Source organism: Herpailurus yagouaroundi, unplaced genomic scaffold (genome assembly GCF_014898765.1).
Source record: "Herpailurus yagouaroundi ecotype Mexico unplaced genomic scaffold, PumYag 205, whole genome shotgun sequence".
In the NCBI taxonomy this organism is placed as follows: Eukaryota; Metazoa; Chordata; class Mammalia; order Carnivora; family Felidae; genus Herpailurus; species Herpailurus yagouaroundi.
Window position 1 is genome coordinate 5,103,226 of NW_024412436.1, and position 22,239 is coordinate 5,125,464.

A 22,239-nucleotide genomic window follows, 5' to 3' on the forward strand; every position below is an offset into this window, starting at 1 on the left:
TCGAACCCACAAACCCTGAGATCATGACCTGAGCCAAAACCAAGAGTGGGACCCTTAACTGACTGAGCCCACCCAGGTGCCCCTTGAATTGATTTTTTTCCTTCACATTTATTTATTTTTGAGAGACAGAGAGAGACAGAGCATGAGCAGGGGAGGACAGAGAGAGAGAGGGACACAGAATCCAAAGCAGGCTCCAGGCTCTGAGCTGTCAGTGCAGAGCCCGACGCGGGGCCCCAACCCAGGAATCACGAGATCATGACGTAGGCCAAAGCCAGACGCTTAACCGACTGAGCCACCCAGGTGTCCCTTGAGTTGATTTTTAATAACTGAGAGATGCAGTGAGTCCTTGGGTTGGAAATTTATATACTGATCCAATCTCAAGATGATCCACTCACAGTTAAGCTGTTAAGAAGGTCAGGTTTAGCATCCCCAGCCCGGGCTGCCTAAGAGCCCAGGCCCTCAGGTTTGCCTCGCCCAAGCACCCCAATGTCCCCAACTCGGGGCTCTACTTTAACAGGTACCACCCCCCTGGCTCTAAGCATTTCTGCCACGTCAGCCCCTCGTCATCCACCCATGCAGCCACCCTCATGTATTAACTAAGCTAGCTTTTGATGGCCACACACTACATCTGAGTTCCTCCATGGCTTTGTTCTTTCTCACCGTAACAAACATCGTTGAGTTGGTTACAATGCTTACAGTGTCACTCAGCAATTCAAGTCCACCTGCGGGGGTGAAAGGTTATTTTCCAGAAAAGTGGCTCAGATGGGTATTGAAAAGTAGCAGGAAAGGGAAGTGATTTGTCACTTCTGAGAACTTAGTTCTGCGTCTCAAGCTGTGCCTCCTTCGCACGTCCGGGCCCTGGGCAGTCGCCCTAAACTCCCCACAAGGGAAGACAGTTACTTATCGAAACGCCTCCCTGCCCCCCTGCCCGTTCCCCTGCCCCGTTCGTCATCGTGTCCCCAACCTCCCCACTTTCTCTCCGCTCAGTACCTTTCCCTTACAACTCTCTTGCTTTCTCCCGGATGCCAGTACCGTTTCCATCGGCGTGGCCAGCGGGATCGTCTTCTGTGGAATCGTCGGACACTCCGTGAGGCATGAATACACAGGTGCGCTGAGCTAACTCCTCCTCTCTCCTCGCCTTGTCCTCCGGCCTTGGGGGAGGAAGGATAGCTAAGTGAGACAGGGGCCCTGCCCTCTGAAAGCTTGGAGCCTTCCAGGAGGAGCCCAGCCACGTAGCTTTGCCCCTTGGCAGCTCGTTGCTTGCAAAGTGTGGGTTTCTGAGCTGTGCATGCGTATCAGAAATAAGTAGTCGTTCGCGGGGATCTGTAGAGGCTGTAAGCGCATGGCATGAGGCCGCCTTTATAACCCTTTCCTGTGAACATTAGACAGTTACTCCTCGTAATTCCTATTAAAAGTCCCTAAAGAACATGCCACTTGGGGACAGTGTGTTCCAGATTGCATTCTGCTAGTTCAATGGCTCTTTTCTCCCCGGCCTTTGCCCTCCTCCCTTCTGTTTCAGTGATTGGCCAAAAAGTCAACATAGCTGCCAGGATGATGATGTACTACCCAGGAACCGTGACTTGTGACTCCGTCACCTACAGTGGCAGCAACCTCCCAGCCTACTTTTTCAAAGAGCTTCCAAAGAAAGTCATGAAAGGTGTTGCGGACCCCGGACCCGTCTATCAGTGTTTGGGACTGAATGAGAAAGTGTGAGTGTGGGGCGTTGATTTTGCGGTATTCTTTTTTTAGTAAAGAAGTGGGAAAATTAGGATAGCGAAAACCATCAGTCACCCATGCCCGATTTGAACGCAATTTATGAAACTGAAACCGATTCCTTCCCCAGAACGAGGCCCAGATTTCCCAAATCCTTCGTCCTTCTCTATCTTACTGATAGTATAGCATCACGACAGTGGTATGAGCCCATCCTGCCCTCACTACTGATAATCTAAGGGTGATTCTTCAAAGGTGGTGCAAACTGAACAGAGAACCCCTCATTTGAGTATCTTTTGGGACCCAGATGGACACAGCGGCCAACCATTAAGTATTTACTGATCGTACCAACTATGTGCCAGGCATGGATGGGACTAAAAGAGTGTGAGATATTTTTCCTCCTCTCGGTCTTTAGTGAAATCTGTTCCCCAGAAGCCCAGCTTAGATACATAGGGATCCCCTTGGAACTTAAAGTCCTTCAGCGGCTTCCATTTTCATGATAATGTTCAAATCCCTCAAAATGACATACAGCCATCTGCCTTTCCAACCGTATCTCCTCCTGTGCCCTCTCCTCTGGGCTGTCTAAATAGAGTGTCTTCCCCATCCCCTCCCCCCCCCCCTTGTCTACTGGGACAACCACAGTCAACTTAGAATTTTCCTCCTCTCTGTAACTCTAGCACATACCCATCACGATTGCTGATCTGATACACATTATGAGCTTTTTGATGATAGTAGCTATTTCCTGTTCATTTTTAATACTCCCAGGGCTTGGCACATAGTAGGCACTCATTAATAACAAGTAAATGAGTAATACGGAAAGTGGAAAGGTATTTATTCTTTATATTAGCGAGCTAGAATCTAGGTCTTAAAGGATCATATAACAGTACCAGGGCTGCAGTTGGTTCAAGGAGTCTTTATTATTCATCTTTGTATTCCCAGGGTTCAGCACTGTACTTGGCATGCATAGACCATCAATAAAATGCTGTGTGAATAAGTGAATGAATACTACTAATTTTTTTGTGTGAGTCCTTATTAAGTGTTAGGCACTTTACCTCAAAATACGTAATTTATTCTTAGTGTCAGCCACATCAAGGAGACACTATTATTGTCTCCACTTTATAAATTTAAGAGCTGAGATTCAGAGATGCAACGACTTGTCCGTGGTCGTAAATCTGGCAAACAAAGAGCCAAGATTCAAAATGCCACAATAACGCTCCGTTATAGGAAGCCCCAGTAAATACAGTGGTATACCACAGTAAATATTTACTTATCCCACAAATATGTGGGACCCAATTGATCTTGGCTGGGTTTGGCTGATCTTGTCTATGCCTGTTCACATGCCTGGAGTTCAGCAGTTTGTTGGCTGATCCAGGACGATGTCGGGGGGCGGGGGGAGGGGGACGGTGGGTAGGTGGGAAGTTTGGCTGATATAAATGAGACGATTTGGCTCTATGTGTGCCATCCTCCATCGGCCTGGCCCAGGCCTGTTCTCATGACAATATCAGAAGAGCGAGAGAGAACAAGCCCAAAGGCCAAGCATTTGTCAAGCCTCTGTGTCCCGTTTGGTAACGTCCCACGGGCAGGGGCACCTGGGTGGCTCGGTTGGTTGAGCGTCCAACTCTGGATTTCAGCTCAGGTCATGACCCCAGGGTCACGGGATCGAGTCCCACGTCGGGCTCCACACTGAGCGTGGAGCCTGCCTGAGATTCTCTCTCTCTCCCTCTGTCCCTCTCCCCTGCTCGCTCTTTCTCAGACAAAAATTAAAACGAACAAACAAACAAAAAAACCATCCCATTGGCAAAGCATCACAAGGATGAGCCCACAGCAGGAAGGCTCTGTAGAGTGACAGAGCCCAGGGCGTAGATACAAGTAGGGATCAAGAAGTGGGGCCAGGGGCGCCTGGGTGGCGCAGTCGGTTAAGCGTCCGACTTCAGCCAGGTCACGATCTCACGGTCCATGAGTTCGAGCCCCGCGTCAGGCTCTGGGCTGATGGCTCAGAGCCTGGACCCTGTTTCCGATTCTGTGTCTCCCTCTCTCTGTGGCCCTCCCCCGTTCATGCTCTGTCTCTCTCTGTCCCAAAAATAAATAAACGTTTAAAAAAAAAAAAAAAGAAGTGGGGCCATTAATGCAGTCCGTCTGCCACAGAAATTCAGGACCATCTCGTCCCAAAGGCTGCCCTCCTCATAGTTCTTCTATACCATTTCTGCAGATGAGATAGTGTCGAAATGCACATACAAATACGAACAGGCCTGGGTCCTGCCCTGAAAGTTCACAATTTAATGGGGAGACCAGCATATACAATCCACCCCGTGAGCTGTGTATTACGCGGAAGTTGGTACGTGCTATAACAGAGACGTAACACAACGGTATGGCAGTGCAGACAAGGGGATGGTCCACTTGACTAAAAAGTGGACCACTTTCCTTCAAGAAACAGTAGTGCGCAGTGGGCAAGCGTGTATACACTGGCCCGGTTATAGATACTGATTCTGTCAGTATTCTCCGTTCCTGCCACCACTCCCCATGGGATCTCGGGCAAATTAAACGCTCTGCATCTCAGTTTCCTCATTTGTAAAATGGATATAATCGTACCTTCTTCATAAGGTTTTTGTCCGGGGTAAAGGGTGATACGTGGGCGGAGGACTTGAAACTGTGCCGGGCACACAGCATGTGCTCACCAAATCACCGTCTGGGCACTTGGTGGAATTTTCTATATTTCCGGGTTCTCACTCTAACATCTTTTCTTTTCCTCTCTTCAGCATGTTTGGTATGGCATACCTCATCTGCAACAGAAATGAGGGCTACCCTTTGCTGGGTAGGTAGTAAGCCGCGATTTTTAAGCTTCTTTACTGAACTATAACAAAACATACAGAAAAGAATACCAGCGTTAAGCGTGCCTCCTAACGAATGATCACACAGTGGGCGTACAATCACCTTCCAGGCGAAGAAATGGAAAAATAGATGCCTGTGTGTGTCTTTTGGCGAACACACGTACGTGTTTCTGTTGAGGTTTGGGAGATGGTTTGGGAGATGATACCAAATAATTGTCCAAAAGGGTTGTATTTACTTATATGCTGACCCACGGTGTTAGGGGAGTTCCTCATCCTCACCGACAACTTCGTTTTAAGTCTTCATAATTTTAATAACTCTGTTGGGTGTGTGGTAGTGTCTCACTGTGATTTCCATTTGTGCTTCCCTGATACGGCTGAGTTCCTTTTTCATATATTTGTTGGCCATTTGGGCATCATCTTTTTTAAAGTGTCTATACAAATCTGCTGCCTATTTTCCAGTTGGGTTGTATCTTTATTTTAGATCTGTTGGCATTTTTTGTATATTCTGGACACGGGTCCGCTGTCGTTTGTGTTTCTTGTACGTAACTCCTCCCATCCCGTGCTTGCCTTTTCACCCTGTTAGTGATGTGTTTGATGAACAGAATATTGTATTTTAGTATAATCTAGGTTATATAAATCTGGTCTTTGACAGTTAGTGCTTTTGTACACTGTTTAAAAGTTTTCCATCACCCCAAATCGTGAAGACCTACTTTTGAATCATGAAAATCTTCCAGAAACTTTGTTTTTACCTTTTACATTTAGATCTATGATCTATCTGGCAATGGCAGTGATGTTTTTGTGATTCTTGGTGACAAGAAGCGTATCAAGAGACAGCTAACTTGAGACGAGATTAGACAGGGAAGGGGGCCTAAAATGAGGTAAGGATACACCCTCTGGGGGAAGAGACCGTCATGAAGACAGGCCTGTGGAATCTGAAGACAGCCATTTCTAGGAACACTTGTAATTTTCTTCTGTTAGATGAACATCCCTAAAAGTATCATCCTAAGTTAAATCCCGGTCCTAACTGTGTTAGGACAATCAGGAGGAGGCTCTGTCCCACACTTTGGGGGGATATCAGGACAGAATCTTGATTTCAGCAGAGCAGAAAGAAGGCAGCAGTTCCAGAACTGAAAAGGGTACTTGGATCCTCAGTAGTGTGTTTTTCAGAGTCTAATCACTTCTTGTAGATACAGATTCCCAGACGCTTGAAGGCTGGAAAGGAGAAGGAATGCTCACCCTCACCCTCCTCCGAGGCCTTACTGCCTGTCCTACGATATGATTGTTGTCACGGCGACTGACAGCAAATGGAAGTCCTAACCCCCTTGTATAAGACCAAGGACTCCATCCGACCGCCATAGCAGGCCACATTGGCACAATCTGCTTATGTTTCCCAATCTGGTCTGGGCGCCTCTTTGCCCTGATTCCATCGCTGTGAGGTAAAGATCAAGCCCACACAACCTTTCCTTATCGCTGTAGCCAAAAAGAAACTTGTCAGAGGTGAGGACTATAGGAAATACCCTTTTTTTTAACAAGAGTTCCTGAAAATGAAATCGTATATGCTAACAGCATAGATGTTAACAAACCTATACTCAAAAAGTGTCCCAGATATTAGGGCCTCGCTGGGAGAGAAACAAGGTGACGTGACTTTTCTGAGTTACCTCCGTGAGGTTCAGGCCAAAGAAGAGTGTGACGCATCTCACAATATTGAAGTTCAAATGCATTTTCAGAGAGGGAACGTTTCCCCCAAATGAAGCAGTGAAATCTGCAGAGTGGTTCTCGCTGAATCGCCCAGAAATTTGCCTTACCACGTAAACAGTCGGCTGCTTTGTATAAAACATCTAAGCTTAGAGTAATCGTCCTGGTTTTCGCTAGACGTTAGATAACACCGGGCTATGTGTTTGCTCTGTGAAGGGGTCCAAAATGGTCCCACCCCCCACCCCTGCCAGCAGTGACCAATCCAGCAAAGAAGAAAGAACCAGCCCTGAAAGGTTCCCAAAATTGTGGGCTGGGTTTCAGATCTCAGGCAGGCTTCCTTTTACATATATTTAAAAAGATGTAAGAAACACATGGCGAGCATGTGTTGAGTTTCACGATCAGAAAAAGACTATATTTTGTAATGTAGGTTGTTCCTGTGATAGAAATAATCTACACATGACTTTTGAAAGCAAGTTGAATTTTCTTAGTACGGATAATGTTTCCAGTAGCCCTGAGATAAGGATCATTTCTCATAAAAGAGAGCAAGTTTCTTTCACAGAAGTAGGAATAAAAAATGTTTTCCATAATGGTTTAACGTGGGAACCCTAATTTAATAAATGTATTTCCCAATGTAATCTATAGATTACTTCTCATGTGCTATAGAGGAAAAGAAAAAGGAAAAGAACACAAGCGCCAGGGTCAGACAACCCTGGTTTAATTCTGGGTTGTGTAATCCAAGCAGTTTGCTACCTTAAATCTCCGTTTTCTACACTAAAATTAAATGGACGTTATAATGAGCATTCTATGAATACTTGGCCTCACAGCGTGTGGGGATCAGATAAGACTGTAACTAGAAAGCTCCAGAGAAAGGTTTCAAAAATTTTTAAAGTGCACAGTCTCTCAAGAAAGGTCATGAGCAATTCCATGGGAATTCTAAAGGTATTTGTAGGAGCGTGATCACTATGTGTTTTTTTTATATATGTCTCGACTACTTTATGTTGATTAGGTTTGCTCCCTTTTTAAATAATGCAAATTACAGGACGTGATAAGGAGATCAAATACTTCATGTGTAGTATGAAGGAATTTTTGGTGTCCAACTGCAGCCGAGTCCTAATGTACGAAGGATTATCAGGATATGGAAAAAGCCAGATACTTATGGAAATTGAGTATCTGGCCCAAGGTGAGAACCACAGGTGAGTGTCGTTTCTTGAGAACTCAGAGATTCCTGATGTCCTTAAGAGTTTCACTTATTGTCACGTTCCTCTCCTCGGTATAATTCGCCTTTTGTGAACTGTCAGTGCAAAGACAGAGTATGCCCCGTTACTTCCTGTATCTTACCGGATTCAGTGACATCACGTGTGACAGCCGGAAGGGGCGCCATGAATTAGCTAACGCAGTCTATCAGTTACTGGGTGCCATGCCCTCTGTACTAAATAGGTAATAGATGATAAACAGATTGAACTAAGAAAATGAGAAGCTGGGCTGACCCCTGGAGATCCTGATTTAATGCCAGGCGGGGCTTGGATATCAATATTTTAAAGCTTCCTAAGTAATCCCAGTGTGCGGACACTTTGAGAACTCCTGGCATGGACGTTGGGGGCAAGATCGGGTCAGCAGAACCAACAGAAATTTATCCAGCTGGAGATCGAGAATGATAGGCCTCTGGATTCTCTCTCCTTTGGAAGGCAGAGCTAATGTACTTATCTCCCCCCGTTCATGTGTTTTCATACAAGAAATGTCACGTGGCGCCTCACGGACAGCGTGATACTCAGTGGCGGTGACGGTGACTGAGGTGACGATGGTGTCTCATGTCCCTTCACCATCGGACCTCAAGCCTTTAAGGGGAATATGCTTAGAAACCTTACATTGCCTGTATTTCTACTCTTTTTTCAATGTCAAGCCTGCGAAAGGCCAGTTTGTAAATATCTTTAATGTCGCTGGTTATTCATAATAACCAGAAGACATTTATGTATTCATTCATGTATTCCGTCACTTATTGAGTACCTACTGTGTTCTGGGAACTGTTGAGGGCTGTATTTGTTTGCTAGAATTGTCATAACAAAGAACCACAAACTGGATGGCTTCGTGGGCAGAAATGCATTGCCTCCGGGTACTGGAGGCTGGGAGTCTGAGACCGAGGTTGACAGCTGGGTTAGTTCCTGCTGACAGCTGTGAGGGACACTCTGTTCCATGCCTTTTCCCCTAGCTTCTGGTGGTTGGCTAGCAATTGTAGGCTTGTAGAAACATCACCCGATCTCTGCCTTTATATAGTGTTTTCCCTGTGCCTTGTCTGGGTCCAAATTTCCCCTTCTTAATTTTTTTTTCACGTTTATTTATTTTTGAGACAGAGAGAGACAGAGCATGAACGGGGAAGGGTCAGAGAGAGAGAGGGAGACACAGAATCTGAAACAGACTCCAGGTTCTGAGCTGTCAGCCCAGAGCCCGACGCGGGGCTTGAACTCGCGAACCGCGAGATCATGACCTGAGCCGAAGTCGGACGCTCAACCGACTGAGCCACCCAGGCGCCCCAAATTTCCCCTTCTTATAAAGAAACTAGTCATTTTGGATTAGGGGCCCAATCTATGCCGCTACGTAACTGCTCACAGAAGAGGAGAGAGAGAGACAATGAAAATAGGATCGGTGAGGACAGTGATAGAGGTGTGCAACTGGAATACTGCAGAAGCTAGGACAAACCCAACCTTGTATGTAACTCAGCCTTGGGGCTCCAGGAAAGATTTCCAGGAGGCTGCACCTGAGCTGAGATTTGCAGACAAGCAGGAGACGAGGGGTTACCAGGGGCTGTGAGGAGTGGTAAGCTTCCAGGCTGGGGAGATAGCCCGCACGAAGGCATGGGGAGAAGAAACCACTCTGGGTGTTCAGGGAGGTCTCACCAGTTCGTTGGCAGAGGATGGACTGCTGGGCAGAGTGGCAAGAAATGGCACACGGAGACCCGGAAAAGGCTTGTATGTCACAGAAAAGAAGCATAGGCTTACACCTTTTGGCAATGGGAGCCACTGAAGACTTGCAGATCGGAGAGAGAGTTAGCATTGATCCCGTTACGTCGGGCTTCTGTAAAGGTGGTGCGTTGAATCATGGCGCTAGGCAAGGGTAGGAGCATGTTACTCAGCAGTGCGGGTGAAAGTCTGAGGGCCTAGACTCCTTGCGGTGGTGGGAGTGGGGCCGTAGAAGAGGGCAGAGCCAGGGTCAGTTAGGAGGGCTCAGGGTCATAGCGGGATGAGGGGGTGTATCTGAAGCAGGAGTAACGAACAGCTTCCAGACAATATAGGAAAGTTCTGTTGTAACTGACTACGAAACACCGGAGCGTTCGTTTGTTCTTTCTTGTTTTCGAAACATACATTTAAGAACTCTCTTCTGCTTCTTGGCTTTCTCACGAACAGGACTATCGCTATCGCGTTGACTAAGATCAGCTTCCATCAAAATTTTTATACCATCCAGATATTCATGGCCACTGTACTAGGTCTCGATACTTGTAAACATTATAAAGAACGACAGACCAACCTTCAAAATAAAGTCAAGACACTGTTGGACGAGAAGTTCCACTGTCTTCTGAATGACATCTTCCATGTCCGGGTGAGTCACTAGATCTGACACCTGTAGGAAAGAGGGACAGGGCCCGCGCAGCGACCCCTGCCTGAGGTCTGATGCCTTAGCGTCTCCTTGCCGTTTATCGCCTTTTTCCTTTCTCATGTGGAGAATCTGGGTGATGAGGAGATGGTTCCCAAACGTCTTTGAATGAGCATGCCCCTTCCTGAGACATTGGAGGTATCTAGAAATACCATACTCAAAAAAATCCCAAACCCGCTGATTCGTTTTGCTCTCACCTTCCCATCGTAGCTACTCTGGACTAGCTGGTCCAGGAGACTGCCAGTGCAAAGACAGAGCATGCCCCATTACTTCCTGTATCTTACTGGATTCAGTGACATCGCGTGTGACAGCCGGAAGGGGCGCCATGAATTAGCTAACGCATGAGGATTCGATGGCACAGAATGGGAAAGTGATTCGCCCCGAGTCACGCAGCTAGTAGCGCCCTTTGCTATGTTCCCATACTTGATCTTCTCCTGATTCTTTGTACAGTTCCCTATTTCACGAGAGGTTTCCAAGATGACCGCCTTCAGAAAGCAAAAGCAGTTGGAAGCATTGTTTATGAAGATCTTGGAGCAAGTAAGAGCAGCTGTGGGTCGAGTCGGGGACAAGGGCAACTGGGAGGTGGCCGGAGGGGTTCAGACGCCACCGGCAAAAGGCTTCGACCGGTGTGAGAGCTTTATCCTAACACAGCCCGCGTCTCGTTCTCCTTTCTTCCTTCCAAACCTCAAGTCAAGAGTCCGTTCAGAATTTAGCTGTGCTTGAAAGGGGTCCCTTTAACATTACTCCCGGGAGTCTGGCTTCTCCTTGAGACCAGCCCTTTTTTCTTCTCGCTCTGTGAGAGGTACACTATGACCAAGGGGTCATGTGTGGAGGCTCCCTAGTCACGCTACCCACATTTGTTTTTTTTTTTAAACAATTTTTTTTTTAACGTTTATTTATTTTTGAGACAGAGAGAGACAGAGCACAAACAGGGGATGGGCAGAGAGAGAGGGAGACACAGAATCTGAAACAGGCTCCAGGCTCTGAGCCGTCAGCACAGAGCCCGACGCGGGGCTCGAACTCACGGACCGTGAGATCATGACCTGAGCCGAAGTCAGACGCTTAGCCAACCGAGCCACCCAGGCGCCCCACGCTACCCACATTTGAACCCGCAGGCCTATCGCTTGCTACCTGGGTAACCTTGTGCAAGTTGACTTGCCTATGCCTTTGTTTAATCATCTATAAAATAGGCAGATAGCAGTACCTGACTCACAGGGTGGTGCAAACACACTCGGAACGTTGGGTAGACACACTTGGAACGGCGCCTCTTTGTCAGAAACACCCCTCCCCCTGCCCCCCACATCATACCCCGTTCCCTGAGTAACCTCACGGCAATTCACCGTATGTGGACGATCACCAGATTTCTCTTCGAGTCCTCGCCTCGTTCATAAGCACCGAGAACCAGCTTTCCAAGAGCCTTCCATTTGCAACACGTGGGTGTAGAAACTCGCGTTCAGTTCGGTGTCTAATACTAAATTTTATGTTTCCTCCCGCAGGGCCCCTCGTTCCTCATCCCGAGCCTTGATTTAGCTAATGGCAAATTCATTCATGCACCATTTGAAATTATCTTTGCTCTCCTCCTCATTGCTGGCCATTTCTACGACAGCTACTCAGCTCTCCCTGGGAATGTCTCCTCCCTCTCTTCTGCTGTCGTTCAAGTTCTGTCACTCTGGACGACTTCCATGGCTTCCCAACTAGGCTCTGTGCCTTAGACCTCTCCTCTCCAGTTCATTCTCCACGTAGTTGCCAGAACATGTGTAAATTGCGCCACCCCGTGCTTTACACTGTCCACATCACTCCCAGGGCTAATGACGTAAGTCAAAAGTGTTTCGGTTTTTTGTTTGTTTCTTAACCTGGAGAAATGCTATTCATCCTTCAACATCACTTCTTTGGTGAAAACTCCCAAAGTACTAGGCATGACTGATCCTTCTTCCACCCTGCTTCTGTAACACGTTGAACATATTTCTTATTATATTTGCCATACAGTATTACAATTTGTTCCTTATATGGGTTTCTCTGCCTCTCAGGAGACTGTGGGTTTCTTAGGACAGGGAGCCTGATTCATTTGTGTATTATTATTGCACAGCACAGCGTCTGGCACGTTATAAATGATCGATACAAGTTTGTGGCATTGTCTTAAGTTTATACCACCACTTTCTCCTTCTCTGCTTCGGGCAAATAAGCGAGGCATTATGAGTAATTTCAAAATGTCAGACTCTGGACAGTTGGCATTACAAGTATCCAGAAAGCTTCTTAAAAAACATGGATTTACAGGGGCGCCTGGGTGGCTCGGTTAAGCGTCTGACTTTGGCTCAGGTCATGATCTTGTGGTCCGTGAGTTCGAGCCCTGCGTCGGGCTCTGTGCTGACAGCTCGGAGCCTGGAGCCTGCTTCGGATTCTGTGTCTCCCTCTCTCTGCCCCTCCCCCGTTTATGCTCTGTCTCTCTCTGTCTCAAAAACAAATAAACATTTAAAAAATTTAAAAAAAAAAAACAAAAAAACATGGATTTACCAACAACAACAAAACCAGACTCTTCAATACAGAGAACGAAATAGTGGTTGCCAGAGGGGAGGCAGAGGCGGAACAGGTGAAATATATAAGGGGATTAAGAGTGCACTTATCGTGAGGACCACTGAGTAACGTATACAATTGCTGAATCATTATCTTGTGTGCCTGAAACTAATATAACATCGTTAAATTGTACTTGAATTAAAATCTCTGCGGAAAATGAAAAAACAAAACACACGGGTTTATTACTTCTGCACCTAAAGATCCCAAGGGACTTGGGTTGGGTTTAGGAATTGGTTTAGTCGCTGGCTTTTGTTTGAAAACTTCTCAGTTGTTTCTGACACATCGCCGAGTTTGGAAACCACCGCTAAAGCTACGCTTTAAGCACCAAGACAGAGAGGAGGAGGGAAGATGGCGGCGTAGGAGGACGCTGGGCTCACCGCGCGTCCTGCTGATCACTTAGATTCCACCTACACCTGCCTAAATAACCCAGAAAACCACCAGAGGATTAGCAGAACGGAGTCGCCGGAGCCAAGCGCAGACGAGAGGCCCACGGAAGAGGGTAGGAAGGGCGGCGAGGCGGTGCGCGCTCCACGGACTGGCGGGAGGGAGCCGGGGCGGAGGGGCGGCTCGCCGGCCAAGCAGAGCCCCCGAGTCTGGCTTGCAAAAAGCGGAGGGGCCTGACGGACTGTGTTCCGACAGCAAGCGCGACTTAGCGGCTGGGAGGTCATAAGTTAACAGCTCTGCTCAGAAAGCGGGAAGGCTGGAGGACAAAGGGAAGGAGAGCTGCTGAGCCCCCGGACGACAGAGCTCAGTTTGGTGGGGAACAAAGGCGCTCGCCAGCGCCATCTCCCCCGCCCATCCCCCAGCCAAAATCCCAAAGAGAACCAGTTCCTGCCAGGGAACTTGCTCGCTCCGCGCAAACACCCAACTCTGCGCTTGTGCGGAGCCAAACCTCCGGCAGCGGATCTGACTCCCTGCTGCTGCCACAGGGCCCCTCCTGAAGTGGATCACCTAAGGAGAAGCAAGCTAAGCCTGCCCCTCCTGCCCCTGTGCACCTTGCCTACCCACCCCAGCTAAGACGCCAGATCCCCAGCATCACAAGCCTGGCAGTGTGCAAGTAGCCCAGACAGGCCACCCCACCCCACAGTGAATCCCGCCCCTAGGAGAGGGGAAGAGAAGGCACGCACCAGTCTGACTGTGGCCCCAGCGGTGGGCTGGGGGCAGACATCAGGTCTGACTGCGGCTCTGCCCACCAACTCCAGTTATACACCACAGCACAGGGGAAGTGCCCTGCAGGTCCTCACCACGCCAGGGACTATCCAAAATGACCAAGCGGAAGAATTCCCCTCAGAAGAATCTCCAGGAAATAACAACAGCTAATGAGCTGATCAAAAAGGATTTAAATAATATAACAGAAAGTGAATTTAGAATAATAGTCATAAAATTAATCGCTGGGCTTGAAAACAGTATAGCTGACAGCAGAGAATCTCTTGCTACAGAGATCAAGGGACTAAGGAACAGTCACGAGGAGCTGAAAAACGCTTTAAATGAAATGCATAACAAAATGGAAACCACCACGGCTTGGATTGAAGAGGCAGAGGAGAGAATAGGTGAACTAGAAGATAAAGTTATGGAAAAAGAGGAAGCTGAGAAAAAGAGAGATAAAAAAATCCAGGAGTATGAGGGGAAAATTAGAGAACTAAGTGATACACTAAAAAGAAATAATATACGCATAATTGGTATCCCAGAGGAGGAAGAGAGAGGGAAAGGTGCTGAAGGGGTACTTGAAGAAATAATAGCTGAGAACTTCCCTGAAGTGGGGAAGGAAAAAGTCATTGAAATCCAAGAGGCACAGAGAACTCCCTTCAGACGTAACTTGAATCGATCTTCTGCACGACATATCATAGTGAAACTGGCAAAATACAAGGATAAAGAGAAAATTCTGAAAGCAGCAAGGGGTAAACGTGCCCTCACATATAAAGGGAGACCTATAAGACTCGTGACTGATCTCTCTTTTGAAACTTGGCAGGCCAGAAAGAGTTGGCACAAGATTTTCAGTTTGCTAGACAGAAAAAATATGCAGCCGAGAAACCTTTATCCAGCAAGCCTGTCATTTAGACTAGAAGGAGAGATAAAGGTCTTCCCAAACAAACAAAAACTGAAGGAATTTGTCACCACTAAACCAGCCCTACAAGAGATCCTAAGGGGGACCCTGTGAGACAAAGTACCAGAGACATCACTACAAGCATAAAACATACAGACATCACAATGACTCTAAACCCATATCTTTCTATAATAACACTGAATGTAAATGGATTAAATGCGCCAACCAAAAGACATAGGGTATCAGAATGGATAAAAAAACAAGACCCATCTATTTGCTGTCTACAAGAGACTCATTTTAGACCTGAGGACACCTTTAGATTGAGAGTGAGGGGATGGAGAACTATTTATCATGCTACTGGAAGCCAAAAGAAAGCTGGAGTAGCCATACTTATATCCGACAAACTAGACTTTAAATTAAAGGCTGTAACAAGAGATGAAGAAGGACATTATATAATAGTGACAGGGTCTATCCATCAGGAAGAGCTAACAATTATAAATGTCTATGCGCCGAATACCGGAGCGCCCAAATATATAAAACAATTACTCATAAACACAAGCAACCTTATTGATAAGAATGTGGTAATTGCAGGGGACTTTAACACCCCACTTACAGAAATGGATAGATCATCTAGACACACGGTCAATAAAGAAACAAGGGCCCTGAATGAGACATTGGATCAGATGGACTTGACAGATATATTTAGAACTCTGCATCCCAAAGCAACAGAATATACTTTCTTCTCGAGTGCACATGGAACATTCTCCAAGATAGATCATATACTGGGTCACAAAACAGCCCTTCATAAGTTTACAAGAATTGAAATCATACCATGCATACTTTCAGACCACAATGCTATGAAGCTTGAAATCAACCACAGAAAAAAGTCTGGAAAACCTCCAAAAGCATGGAGGTTAAAGAACACCCTACTAACAAATGAGTGGGTCAACCAGGCAATTCGAGAAGAAATTAAAAAATATATGGAAACAAACGAAAATGAAAATACAACAATCCAAACGCTTTGGGACGCAGCGAAGGCAGTCCTGAGAGGAAAATACATTGCAATCCAGGCCTATCTCAAGAAACAAGAAAAATCCCAAATACAAAATCTAACAGCACACCTAAAGGAAATAGAAGCAGAACAGCAAAGGCAGCCTAAACCCAGCAGAAGAAGAGAAATAATAAAGATCAGAGCAGAAATAAACAATATAGAATCTAAAAAAACTGTAGAGCACATCAACGAAACCAAGAGTTGGTTTTTTGAAAAAATAAACAAAATTGACAAACCTCTAGCCAGGCTTCTCAAAAAGAAATGGGAGATGACCCAAATAGATAAAATCATGAATGAAAATGGAATTATTACAACCAATCCCTCAGAGATACAAACAATTATCAGGGAATACTATGAAAAATTATATGCCAACAAATTGGACAACCTGGAAGAAATGGACAAATTCCTGAACACCCACACTCTTCCAAAACTCAATCAGGAGGAAATAGAAAGCTTGAACAGACCCATCACCAGCGAAGAAATTGAATCGGTTATCAAAAATCTCCCAACAAATAAGAGTCCAGGACCAGATGGCTTCCCAGGGGAGTTCTACCAGACGTTTAAAGCAGAGATAATACCTATCCTTCTCAAGCTATTCCAAGAAATAGAAAGGGAAGGAAAACTTCCAGACTCATTCTATGAAGCCAGTATTACTTTGATTCCTAAACCAGACAGAGACCCAGTAAAAAAAGAGAACTACAGGCCAATATCCCTGATGAATATGGATGCCAAAATTCTCAATAAGATACTAGCAAATCGAATTCAACGGCATATAAAAAGAATTGTTCACCATGATCAAGTGGGATTCATTCCTGGGATGCAGGGCTGGTTCAACATTCGCAAATCAATCAACGTGATACATCACATTAACAAAAAAAAAAGAGAAAAACCATATGATCCTGTCAATCGATGCAGAAAAGGCCTTTGACAAAATCCAGCACCCTTTCTTAATAAAAACCCTTGAGAAAGTCGGGATAGAAGGAACATACTTAAAGATCATAAAAGCCATTTATGAAAAGCCCACAGCTAACATCATCCTCAACGGGGAAAAACTGAGAGCTTTTTCCCTGAGATCAGGAACACGACAGGGATGCCCACTCTCACCGCTGTTGTTTAACATAGTGCTGGAAGTTCTAGCATCAGCAATCAGACAACAAAAGGAAATCAAAGGCATCAAAATTGGCAAAGATGAAGTCAAGCTTTCGCTTTTTGCAGATGACATGATATTATACATGGAAAATCCGACAGACTCCACCAAAAGTCTGCTAGAACTGATACATGAATTCAGCAAAGTTGCAGGATACAAAATCAATGTACAGAAATCAGTTGCATTCTTATACACTAACAATGAAGTAACAGAAAGACAAATAAGGAAACTGATCCCATTCACAATTGCACCAAGAAGCATAAAATACCTAGGAATAAATCTAACCAAAGATGTAAAGGATCTGTATGCTGAAAACTATGGAAAGCTTATGAAGGTAATTGAAGAAGATTTAAAGAAATGGAAAGACATTCCCTGCTCATGGATTGGAAGAATAAATATTGTCAAAATGTCAATACTACCCAAAGCTATCTACACATTCAATGCAATCCCAATCAAAATTGCACCAGCATTCTTCTCGAAACTAGAACAAGCAATCCTAAAATTCATATGGAACCACAAAAGGCCCCGAATAGCCAAAGTAATTTTGAAGAAGAAGACCAAAGCAGGAGGCATCACAATCCCGGACTTTAGCCTCTACTACAAAGCTGTCATCATCAAGACAGCATGGTATTGGCACAAAAACAGACACATAGACCAATGGAATAGAATAGAAACCCCAGAACTAGACCCACAAACGTATGGCCAACTCATCTTTGACAAAGCAGGAAAGAACATCCAATGGAAAAAAGACAGTCTCTTTAACAAATGGTGCTGGGAGAACTGGACAGCAACATGCAGAAGGTTGAAACTAGACCACTTTCTCACACCATTCACAAAAATAAACTCAAAATGGATAAAGGACCTGAATGTGAGACAGGAAACCATCCAAACCTTAGAGGAGAAAGCAGGAAAAGACCTCTCTGACCTCAGCCGTAGCAATCTCTTACTCGACACATCCCCAAAGGCAAGGGAATTAAAAGCAAAAGTGAATTACTGGGACCTTATGAAGATAAAAAGCTTCTGCACAGCAAAGGAAACAACCAACAAAACTAAAAGGCAACCAACAGAATGGGAAAAGATATTTGCAAATGACATATCGGACAAAGGGCTAGTATCCAAAATCTATAAAGAGCTCACCAAACTCCACACCCGAAAAGCAAATAACCCAGTGAAGAAATGGGCAGAAAACATGAATAGACACTTCTCTAAAGAAGACATCCGGATGGCCAACAGGTACATGAAAAGATGTTCAGTGTCGCTCCTTATCAGGGAAATACAAATCAAAACCACACTCAGGTATCACCTCACGCCAGTCAGAGTGGCCAAAATGAACAAATCAGGAGACTATAGATGCTGGCGAGGATGTGGAGAAACGGGAACCCTCTTGCACTGTTGGTGGGAATGCAAATTGGTGCAGCCGCTCTGGAAAGCAGTGTGGAGGTTTCTCAGAAAATTAAAAATAGACCTACCCTATGACCCAGCAATAGCACTGCTAGGAATTTATCCAAGGGACACAGGAGTACTGATGCATAGGGGCACTTGTACCCCAATGTTCATAGCAGCACTCTCAACAATAGCCAAATTATGGAAAGAGCCTAAATGTCCATCAACTGATGAATGGATAAAGAAATTGTGGTTTATATACACTATGGAATACTACGTGGCAATGAGAAAAAATGAAATATGGCCTTTTGTAGCAACGTGGATGGAACTGGAGAGTGTGATGCTAAGTGAAATAAGCCATACAGAGAAAGACAGATACCATATGGTTTCACTCTTATGTGGATCCTGAGAAACTTAACAGGAACCCATGGGGGAGGGGAAGGAAAAAAAAAAAAAAGAGGTTAGAGTGGGAGAGAGCCAAAGCATAAGAGACTGTTGAGAACTGAGAGCAAACTGAGGGTTGATGGGGGGTGGGAGGGAGGAGAGGGTGGGTGATGGGTATTGAGGAGGGCACCTTTTGGGATGAGCACTGGGTGTTGTATGGAAACCAATTTGACAATAAATTTCATATATATAAAAATAAATAAATAAATAAATAAAATAAAATAAAAAATAAGCACCAAGACAACTGTCCTTAGATCATTTATTCTCCCGTGCGACCTTGGCAAGTTACTTAACTGAAATTTTCTCAGGGCGTAGCTTCAATAGTACCACTGGGAATGTTGCGAGGGGTGAATGAGTTAATTTCTAGAAAGAGCCTCACACGGTGCTTGGAACATATGGTGCTTGGAACATATTAAGTACAATGTAGATGTTGGCTTTTAGTCACATTAATTAGAGACCATCCAGTTCAACCTTCTCCTTTTAAATATGAAGAAACCAGGGCCCATGATGCACTATAGAATTCATGCTTTTTTAGTTCCTGCTTTACTCTCAATTTAAAAAAAAATTTTTTTTTTTAACATTTAGTTTTGAGAGCGAGAGAAGAGCATGAGTCAGGGAGGGATGACCTCATGAACCGAGAGACCGTGACCTGAGCTGAAGTCCAACGCTTAACGGACTGAGCCACCCAGAGGCCCCTATCTGCCCCATATTTTTATTTTATTTTATTTTATTTTTATTTAAAAAAAATTTTTTTTTAACGTTTATTTATTTTTGAGACAGAGAGAGACAGAGCATGAACGGGGGAGGGTCATTAAGAGGGAGACACAGAATCCGAAACAGGCTCCAGGCTCCGAGCTGTCAGCACAGAGCCCTACGTGGGGCTCGAACTCACGGACCATGAAATCGTGACCTGAGCCGAAGTCGGCCGCTCAACCGACTGAGCCACCCAGGTGCCCCTGCCCGTATTTTTAAAGGCATCAATCCAAAACAAAACCAATGTAATGCTAACCTCCCCATCCGTTAAAATGTCCTCAAGGTCAATGAACGGCTAAATATGGTAACAGAATGGGGCCATAAGAGTAGACTTATCGTGTAAATGTGATAAAATGGGTCATAACACTTTATGAGATTATCTTACGAAATCTGAAATTTTCAAGTAGCCTCTGCTGCTTTTGTTTGTAAAAATGTGGAGGGAACGAGTGGGTTAACCCAGTCTCATCCCAGAGGGAACCAAGAGGGGTGCAGAGCAGGAAGAGCGGGGGAGGTCTTCTCCATTTAGCCAGCTCACACAGTGGAATCCAGGGTGTGCTCTGTAAGGGGCCGACACTAAGATGTAAACTCTTACTTTGTTTCATCCTTGTAGCCCCGCCACCCAGAACAATACCTGACCCTAGTAGATGCACAATAAATGCTTAATGAGTGCATAAATCATTCAGATTATTTGAGGAGAGGTAGCCTACCCAAGGAACTGGACAGGTGATCTGATTTCAAGGTACCATAGACCATACGTCAGGCTAGAACAGCATAAACGAGGTTCGTCTCCTTCATACCCCCGGGAGATCTTCATTTGTCCATAGATTAAAATGACTTGTGGGGGCGCCTGGGTGCCTCAGTCGGTTGAGCGGCCGACTTCGGCTCGGGTCACGATCTTGCGGTCCGTGAGTTCGAGCCCTGCGTAGGGCTCTGTGCTGACAGCTCGGAGCCTGGAGCCTGTTTCAGATTCTGTGTCTCCCTCTCTCTGACCCTCCCCTGTTCATGCTCTGTCTCTCCCTGTCTCAAAAATAAATAAATGTTAAAAAAAAATAAAAAATAAAAAATAAAATGACTTGTGGTAAACATATCAGTCATTTTTATGTAGCGGGTCCTTTCACTTGCTTACAACCCCATTTATCCTTCACATTATCTTTACACAAAGCTCTGACCAAGTAAGAAAATCCATTCCAGCTAGCTTTGTCCCGATCGCCACAAACGCCAAGTTACCGGAATCTAAATTAATACAAATTACCTGGAAAGAAGATTTTGACTTAGCCCCACAAAACTCAGTGGATCCACATGCAGACCCGCACACGTGACTAAAAACCCGAAGTCCCACCGCACTTTTCTGTCTCTCCGCCTTGTGCAGACCGTGAAAGAGGAAAGGATTATTTTCATCATCGATGAGGGCCAGTTCGTCGACGCAGCCTCCTGGTCCTTCTTGGAGAAGCTTATCCGGACTATTCCTATCTTCATCATCATGTCCCTGTCCCCCTTCGTTGACATACCCTGTGCGGCTGCCAGCGCCATAATGAAGAACAGGAACACCACCTACGTCACCCTTGGAGCCGTGCAGCCTAAGGATATCCGCAACAAGGTCTGCCTAGACCTCGATGTCAGGGGCATCCCCAAAGAACTGGACACGTGAGTAACCTGTTTGTCTCCTGAGGTCCCGACCTCCGTGTCCATTCCCCAGATCCAGACTTCGTGGGTTTCCCAAAGATGTATCTACAAGTGCCCGTTTCAATATGTTCACTGGGCCCGCTGTTCAAGAGCCATTTCTCGTGGTTGGTAGGATAGACCCCGTTCACCTCTTCCTTGTTATTGACCTTGTTCACCTCTTCCTAACCCCGTTAGGTTGTCTCAGACGTTTGCTCGGTGACCTCAGTGTTGCTTCCCCTTCGTTGTGTTGGGTACGGGTGTTCTCAGTGCAGTCAGCAGTGACTGAGGACGTCGTCGTGGGCAAGTGTCACAAAAGGCAAACTGGGAAAACTTAGTATATGTGCTGCCGAAGCGAGCCTCCCACTGGTAAAGTTTAAGGACACAACTTGTAAACAAGCAAGGTCCGGCAGTACTGTAGTCTGGAATATTCTCCGTCTGTGGCAGGTGTTGAAGGCTGGCTCTTTACTCGCTGCTTTCTGAGTGTCTCAGTGACGCCTCCACCAGGGCCCAGACCCCAGTTGCCTTAACAACATGGACAGTGCCCCTGCTTTGGTTGACTGTTTACAACCCACCTTAGTATCTGTATCCTTCTTTATTTTGTTTTTTAATTTTTTAGTGTTTGTTTTTGAGAGAGAGAGGGAGAGAGAGCACGAGCAGGGGAGGGGCAGAGAGAGAGGGAGACAGAATCTGAAGCAGGCTCCAGGCTCTGTGGTGACAGCACAAAGCCCGATGCGGGGCTCAAACCCACAAGCCGCGAGATCACGACCTGAGCTGAAGTCAGACACTCAACTGACTGAGCCACCCAGGCGCCCCTGCATCCATTCTGTCTAATGAGTTTGCCTTGCTTCTGGAGGAAAGATGTCTTGGACAAAGTCTCATTTAAAATAACCCCAGGCATGAACTTGTCATGGTCTTTCCCTTTGTCTCTCACTCTGTCTCCTCTCTTTTTCTGTGTGTGTGTGTGTGTGTGTGTGTGTGTGTGTATATAGTGTATATATATATATATATATATATATATATATACACACACACACTATATATATACACTATATATATAGATATATAGTGTATATACACTATATATATATACACACACACACACACTATATCTATATATACACTATATATATATACACTATAGTGTATATATATAGTGTATATATATAGTGTATATATATATAGTATATATATATAGTGTATATATATAGTGTATATACACTATATATATAGTGTATATATATAGTGTATATATATATAGTGTATATATATATAGTGTATATATATAGTGTATATACACTATATATAT

The 22,239-nt window shown here is 45.3% G+C and overlaps 1 protein-coding gene across 4 annotated transcripts in view; it reads left to right on the top strand.

Moving 5' to 3' along the window:
• ADCY10 (adenylate cyclase 10) overlaps positions 1-22,239 on the top strand; it is an 84,322-nt gene that overhangs the window by 21,384 nt on the left and 40,699 nt on the right. For 3 of the 4 annotated variants that reach the window (XM_040451761.1, XM_040451762.1, XM_040451760.1), the window contains exons 11-17: positions 1,030-1,106; positions 1,520-1,709; positions 4,467-4,522; positions 7,273-7,426; positions 9,632-9,824; positions 10,329-10,415; positions 20,641-20,915. In XM_040451761.1, the coding sequence (XP_040307695.1) occupies positions 1,030-1,106; positions 1,520-1,709; positions 4,467-4,522; positions 7,273-7,426; positions 9,632-9,824; positions 10,329-10,415; positions 20,641-20,915 (1,032 nt within the window). The remainder of the gene's footprint in view (positions 1-1,029; positions 1,107-1,519; positions 1,710-4,466; positions 4,523-7,272; positions 7,427-9,631; positions 9,825-10,328; positions 10,416-20,640; positions 20,916-22,239) is intronic. The other variant, XM_040451763.1, reaches the window with a different exon arrangement.